Genomic DNA, 7,791 nt, shown 5'->3' with positions numbered 1-7,791 from the left:
ATATTGAGTACTCCATCTACCAAATAAAATTAATGTAAATATATAGGTGTGAATGTATTTATTTGGGTGAATGCGTATTGAATGTGTATTGTAATATTTTGCATGTGCTTGGGGCTAAAATGTCCAAGCAGTCGGATGCCCCATAAAAAAAATTATATTAAAAATTAATATTTCAAAGAATGTATTATTGTTTTGTATATTTTATTATATGTTTTACTGTAACTATTATTTCAGTATGTTTATAAAACTAAATTTATTTTTAATATACGTATATGTCAATATAAAAATTTGCACTTTTAAAATAAATAAATGATTACAGTCAAGTGACTAGAAAAGAGCAATTTTGCATGAGTGTTAATTCCTTTAGTTGACCTCCTGAAAGTAATTGTTCGATAGCAATAAGCTATTTTGAAAAATTAACGCAACATAAGGCTATTTATGATGTGAAGTATTTTTATATCTTAAGCAAACAAAAATATTTTGTTGTTAACTAATAGCCCAATTACATTCGTGTAGTTTAAAAACAAGAGAACTTCAGTAACTAATAATAAAAAATATTCTAAAATCTTCAATTTAGCCTTATTAAATTTTATAAATATGATCATAGTGGTGGATGCCTACATGGCAAAGCAAAAAAAAAGATCATGTTTTCATGATAGGGTCAAGGATGATCTGTTTGCTTGAAATTTTTTTTGTGGAAAGTGTATGATAAAGAAACATTTCGACGGGGACAAACTGTAGTGCAACAGTCGCCTGTGACATGTGGCAACACTGAAGAAAGTTGAACACTGAATTCTTATCGTTTGACATTTGTAACGAACTAACGACTCTGTGATTGAGTGTTTTAGTTGAATTTTTATTTTCACTTTTATTTTTCGTTTTTTTTCACCACGGACTGGTCAGAATATCTAAATAAATCAACCAAAGAAATGTATTTAGATGCGGAAAATACAAATTATCTGAGAAATTAGTAGTATTGTTTAGCGAATTTAGCTCTATTTGAACACTGTCGGTTTGATTGTTTCATCAATTTGGGATCTTTTAACATGAAATGCTTACTAGCTGTAATATACCTCTGTTTAATAAGTCCTTCCTACGGCCTTTCGGAGAAAATATTGAACGATAAATATGGAAAAGTTGTTTATGTCAATATTGTAAGTATATTTAATTTACCATAGTTAATGCAAATTTGTTTAAAACCCCTAAACATAAAATGATTAACAAGTGAACAATCAATTTAGCAGAAATGTTCACAACTGCATTTTTTAGTCATTCAGTTATACATAATATGTTGAGCTGCGAATTAGGCTTCTTTTTTTTCCCTTCTATCTGTGATACAATATGGAACAAGAAAAAGTTTATTTGAACATTCCATCGATTGTATTTCTGCTTGTTTAGTTACAACTGTTCAAACAAAATAATGTGGCCTTGCGCATATTGTGTAAATGGCATTGCTTTATAATTTTTTTTTCCTAGCTATTCCGACATGGAGATCGTACACCGACTGAGACCTATCCCAAAGATCCGTACAGGAATATATCTTTTTGGCCAGTTGACTGGGGCCAATTGACGAATCTAGGAAAACTACACCATTACCAATTAGGGCAGTGGTTCCGACGCCGATATAATCATCTGTTTCCTGAGGACAAATTTGATCACAAAACCATCTTTGTTAGGAGTACTGATGTCGACAGGACGCTGATGAGCGCAGCGGCCAATGCTGCGGGAATGTACCCACTTGGACCAGACGATCATTGGTATAATATTAACTGGCAGCCTATTCCAATCCATAGCACTCCTGAATCTTTGGATAAAGTGAGTGAAAAATTAAAAAGCCAACTTTTGAATGTTTGATAACATACAAGTTTTACAGATTCTTGCTATGAAAGCTCCTTGCAAAAAGTATGATTTCATATTTGAGAAATTTAAACATTCAAAATCTATGAAAGAAATCAATAGTAAGTATAAGCCTATTTTTGATTATGTGGCTAGAAATACTGGGAGTAAAATCAAGGATCCATACGATATTGAAAATATATACAGCACTTTACACATTGAGGTATGTTCTGTTTTTGTACTTTAAAAAATGATGATTACACAAATATACAACATACAATAAATTTGAGTAAAAATAAAATTTTTTTTTTGTAAAAGCATGGTTTTAAATTGAGAAGATCGGCTACATTTAATGATGGTCACAATGGTGTTAAATAGCCTAAATCCTGGGCCTGCCGCACATGACCTTCAACCATGGTCTACAATAATTTAGGGCCACTGGTCGCCTCTAAAATGATCATCGTACATTGTGTCAATCACTACCTACTCTTTTATTGAGACTTCCAGTGGCCCTAAACCGCAGTAGACCATTGGTATAGGTCATGTGCAGCAGGCCCAGGATTTAAGCTATTTAACACCGCTACATCCATCATTGGTCAAAGCATCTGCTTGAGCGAGATCATCTCAATTTAAAACCATTATTTTACAAAAAAAATTTTACTCAAATATATTTATGTTGTATGTACATGTAATCATCATCATAATTTTTTTTGTCTCTGAGTGAATAAAACACAAACGCATATATTTATTTATATATTTTTAAAAAAATAGAGTTTAGCTAATTTTACTCTACCCGAATGGACAAAAAAGGTGTTCCCCGATATGTTAAAAGAAATAACTGGAATTGCTTTTGCAGTCCCTACTTACATAACAAAATTAAAACGCTTGAAAGGAGGTATAATTTTAATTTTACTGTCAGAGATTAGCCCTTCTTTAAAACTAAACTATAATCTAGGTCCTCTGATGAAGGAAATGTTGAATAATATGCACGACAAGTTGAATGTGAAAGATCCACTTGCCAGAAATATTTCAGTCTATTCAGGCCATGATATAACTCTAGCTTATTTGCTCAACACTCTCGGAGTGTTCAATTTTCTTCCACCTCCATTTACCTCATCGGTAATGGTTGAACTTAGAAAAACTGCAAACCAATCGTTGGTCACTGTAAGTAATATATTTATGTAATACATATGTAACTTTTAATTTAATTATTATTATCTGTAGATATTTTATAAAAATTTGACTGGAGATGTTGAACCGTATTTGTTGACTGTACCGGGATGTGATGAAGCTTGTCCTTTAGACAAACTTACTCAACTTATGCAACCTCTAATACCTGTTGATTGGGATACTGAATGCCACGAGCATACTGCTTTTGATTTGTCACTAGACCAACCATATAATGGGCTTGCAATTTTTGGTAGGTTGTTCAATTTATTTCTGTTGTTTTCTTAAGCTAAGGAAATTCTTAAAGAAATAATAAAAATAGTAAAGGTGGAGTGAGTATGTCAATTCACTTTTTGCAAAGGATGGTTCTTATTCAGGCTTATCACATGTTGAATTCTTAACATATTCAATGAGGCTGACCTTCAGGGTGTGTTTCAGCCTTCTGGACAGCTATTCTGCTTGAAGAAAATTCCAGCCAGCATCAAATGTGTTAAGATGCACTGTTATTTTGATACCATAACAGCACAGTTAGTTCGCTATATAAATACCTCTGTGTAAAGCAAATATGCCTTCATCTCACTTGCTTTTTGACATGTTTCAACAAGGGGCATATATATCCTTTAGAAGAAACATTAATGTGTAAAAAAAACACTTCCTTGCAAGGTCAATCTACACCTCACCAAAAAAATTGGTATTTCCCCTAAACCACCCTGGGTACTAACCCTTTCCTGTTAATGAATATTACCCTTGATTTGACATCCTTTTCTAAAGGACCAATGCATTCTCAAAAAAAAGAAGAGCTATGCACAATTAAATCCTCTTCTCTCTCACTCACTCTCTCTCTCTCTCTCTCTCTCTCTCTCTCTCTCTCTCTCTCTCTCTCTCTCTCTCTCTCTNCTCTCTCTCTCTCTCTCTCTCTCTCTCTCTCTCTCTCTCTCTCTCCCCCTCTCAAAAAAATTGGTGAAATTGTGGTAAGCATAATTAGTACCCAGTAAAATTCAGAAATAAGTGACTTTTCAAAAAAGTGAATTGCCATACTCACCCCACCTCAAACCATTTCTTTCAAAATTATTCTGCCTTAAGGATTTTAAGTTATTTAACCTTTATTTAAATTTTATGTTATTATTAGAGGCAATGCATTGATTTTATTTATTTATTTATTTATTTTTTTTTTTATAGCAATCGTTACAACGACGATGATTGTCTTCCTTCTTCTAGCTATAACTTCCATTTATTGGCATAATCAGAATCCCTCACATGTCTACAAGAAACTTAGAGTGGAAACACTGTGAGTTATTTTAATGAATTTACTATAAGTAGTATCTGAGAAAAACATAAAATATCATTTAGTAAATTTTGGTATGTGTCTAAATGGATATATGTACTTAAATTGTTTTTTAAATTTATTGTCAACAATACTATATATTATTGTATGCACAACATATTGTTCATTCTTCCATTTTAAACTCAAGTAAAATTGGCAAAAAAAAAGAAAATTCAAATAAATTGCCTGTATAAAGACTGTTAAATATATAAATAATAAACATATTTATGTAATTATTTTGTTATTTTATTCCTGTTATGTTATAATTACATAATTTGAATAAAGTTAAATTGTATTTTAATCAGATTAGGAATGAAAGATATGTCTAACCCCTACATTAAGAAAGGCATGAAATCAATCAGAGCTGCATTCCAGTTTTTCATATATTATAATAGCCTACTAATTGTTGGTTTGGTGGACAAAGACATTACATCTAAAGGCAGTCAGGATCCTTGGTACTGCTCAGAGATTAGCATGCCCGAGCATTACTAAGGCCATGAGAACAACTCCTACTGCTGACCTGTAGGTTCTAAATTTACACCACTACATACCTTTATCCAGGGAGGGGCAGATGGCTCTAAAATTAAATATGGGTCAAGAGTTGGTTTTTAATAAGAATAGAAAGAAGAAATGATGGAAATAATATGCTTTGAGTAATATGCCCTGTCTTTCAAGTGGAAGCTGTGGCTATTGAACACTGTACCAAGGTAGAGTCATTTGGGAGCATAAATATTGGAGAAAATAACAGTTATTGTTGTCTGAGTAACAGGGCAGAGGGGCAATGAAGAGGTCGATAAATTGGCCAATGAACCTTCGATGAGGACAACTATTGTCCCTGAACCCTTTAGTGGCATATCTGCTAACTCAAGGCAAAGTACACTCTCAGAGTGCAGAAACAAGGCAGGAAGAAGAAGAGACTGTGGAACATGCCTTCTTTTAGTGAGAAGGCTTATGTAGGCACTCAGAAACATATGCATGCGATTTTTTTATCCACATTATTGTATGGAGCTGGAGTCTGGTCACTTTTCTATGTAGGAAAAACTGAAGCCTTGGCAATGTGATTCTTTAAGTCAATATTTCACCTGGCTGCTACTACACCTCATCTCTTTGTCCAGCTTGAAACTCAGGACTACACTTGTACACTCAAATATATTTGAGAGTATAAATAGGTTAATAAAATTACTGTTGATGCCTTCTAACTGATATCCAAGGATTTTTTATGACTGGCTTTTTCTAGAAGACTCTGCGGCCCATATAAAATCTAATTGGGTTAGCTGCATGAAACAGTTATTTTGGTTTTGGGAAAGGACCCAAGCCAAGCATCACAAAACAGACCTAATTGAAACTATAATAAAACAAAAAAAATTTGAAAAAGCCATAAATTCTTGCAATAATCATTTCATCAAGCTATTTATTTTTCTGGCTACATACATCTCTGTGCTGTCCTTGAAAAAAAGCTGTCTCGTCATTCAATTTTAAGTTCAACAAAATTTCAACAAAACATGAATATATATTACAATAGACTTAAAACTTATATGTGCAGAAGCAAAAAGTAAGAAAATCTGGAACATATACTGTACAAATGTCCCTCTTATTAATCACTATGTATCTTAATCTTATTTGCTACAACCATTTCTCAAGACAACAATTTTGTACCATTTAATAAATTAATTTACTTGATTATTGACTCCCTTGACTTTATATCCCTCCTTTTTAATATGGCTTCCACAAGTTTCGTAGTATGACACAGCCCTTCTCAAAATCTCAGATGATAACTCCCTAGGCATCGACAGTAACGCCTGCAAAATTTGCTTATTTAGAAACTGAAGCATCTTTTTTGTTTATCTTACTAATCTTATCTTCTACTCTGACAGAACTCAGAGATGGTGGGTTTTGGTCTACAAGTACTCGCGGGTTTGGTGCAATGCCGTGCAACTAAAAAAAAACAAGTGGAGACAGACCCAATAAGTGGCCATGTGCTGGTTCAACAGGAGAACTCAGAGAGTTAAAGTTTCAAATTCTATCTCCTCATCTCTACCGATTTCAGCTGGTGTACCCCAAGGCTCTAGTCTTAGACCTTTACTTTTTTCCATGTCCCTAAATGATTTTCCATAATAATTAAATCCATATATAAGCTGATGACCCTTATTCAATACCCTGCATGCAACATCACTGAAGCTCTCTCCATGCTCAACTGTAACTTAATTTTCTCAATCAACAGCATTTTTTTAAATCCTAACAAACTCAAGCCTTTATTAATTTCTAAAACACTCAATATGGCCTTTCCCCTCTCATATCAACCACTCTCATATTAATTTTTGTACTAAAATTAAAATCTCAGTGTTATTTTTACACCATGTATATGGCATGTCTCTATGAGCCCTATTATTAAAAAGGGCTAGTCATTCTCTTTGATATCTTAGTTTTTTCATTGCACAGAAAAACTTTTTTTTAATAAAGCCCATTTATAAATGTCAGGTTTGAATGCTGCTGGATTCAAACCCGGGACCTTTACTTTACAGTGGTGAGTGACAAAACCAAAACTGTGGTAGCCCTAGATAGATATTGTAGTTTTCTCAAGTAGAGAAATGTTTTCATGGAAAAACAAACAAAAAATCCTAGGAACTGAAGATAGGTATAGGGACTATATGTTGGAAGGTGTTGCAAATAGTGTGTACTATCATCCAAATTTTTTTTTAACATCATCTCTGGGACACCTGTATATATGTATTGAAACATTACTTTCAATTGTTTGTGTTTGTTATTTTTAGTTATTGTTACAAGTATATTATTTATATTTCAAATATTGATTATTACTTTTGTACAGTTCAACCTCTTATAGAACCCATTATATTTTGTGGTCCAATTAGAGCAGCAGCATATTGAACCGAATGTCATGGGTTCGAATCCCGCTCATGGCACTAACTTTTTCATTTCAACCACTACCTTACATAAAAAGATCTACTATTTGGAAGCTCTTATAGAACTTTCAACTGTATTTATCAGTATTTATATATGTGTATTTATCAGTATTAAATAAATAGAAAGTTATACTTGCTTTATTATTATTTACTTTATTTTATTCTTTTTGCTCACACAAATTAATTTAAATTATTGTTTTTATATTATATTTTTGTTTTGAAAAATTTTCAAACTTGTAAAAAAAGTTCTGTACTTTAATACAATAAAATAATGATTGATTGATTGATTGCTACCAGCTTCTGCACGTGCGACATAGCGGTAAGTGTGTGGTGATTAGTGACCGTTAATCGATAATTATTCAGAAATCGTGAGATACGGTACCGCATCTCACGATTTCTGAATAATAGCGGTAAGTATTTAAATCGCCCACGTCCCTACAGTAGCGTTCGCCTCACTGCACCTTTGATAGTTTGAATTTATTGTTATTCAAGCGAAACTACTTCAAAACGGGCGATAACAAAAATAACTGCAATTTAAAGAAA

At 32.8% G+C, this 7,791-nt stretch overlaps 1 protein-coding gene across 1 annotated transcript; it reads left to right on the top strand.

The window, feature by feature from the left end:
- The first annotated feature begins 745 nt into the window (after positions 1-745).
- LOC106670403 (prostatic acid phosphatase-like) lies at positions 746-4,539 on the top strand. Its single transcript, XM_014400703.2, has 7 exons — positions 746-1,154; positions 1,477-1,815; positions 1,874-2,059; positions 2,608-2,731; positions 2,792-3,000; positions 3,061-3,256; positions 4,183-4,539. Exons 1-7 carry the CDS (start codon positions 1,047-1,049, stop codon positions 4,293-4,295), a joined length of 1,275 nt encoding a protein of 424 aa, XP_014256189.1. The 5' UTR covers positions 746-1,046; the 3' UTR covers positions 4,296-4,539.
- Positions 4,540-7,791: the final 3,252 nt, after the last annotated feature.

Source organism: Cimex lectularius, unplaced genomic scaffold (genome assembly GCF_000648675.2).
Source record: "Cimex lectularius strain Harlan isolate CLEC.00 unplaced genomic scaffold, Clec_2.1 scaffold69, whole genome shotgun sequence".
Taxonomy (NCBI): Eukaryota; Metazoa; Arthropoda; class Insecta; order Hemiptera; family Cimicidae; genus Cimex; species Cimex lectularius.
The sequence above is the reverse complement of the archived record's forward strand: the minus strand, read 5'-3'. Positions and strand labels throughout refer to the sequence as shown.

What these genes read in the sequence shown, in the direction of transcription:
- LOC106670403 (XM_014400703.2), top strand. Translation starts at nt 1,047, where the DNA reads ATGAAATGCTTACTAGCTGTAATATACCTCTGTTTAATAAGTCCTTCC. An exon ending in AAGTTGTTTATGTCAATATT is followed by an intron (nt 1,155 to 1,476) that starts GTAAGTATATTT and finishes TTTTTTTCCTAG; the next exon opens with CTATTCCGACATGGAGATCG. An exon ending in ACAGCACTTTACACATTGAG is followed by an intron (nt 2,060 to 2,607) that starts GTATGTTCTGTT and finishes TTAAAAAAATAG; the next exon opens with AGTTTAGCTAATTTTACTCT.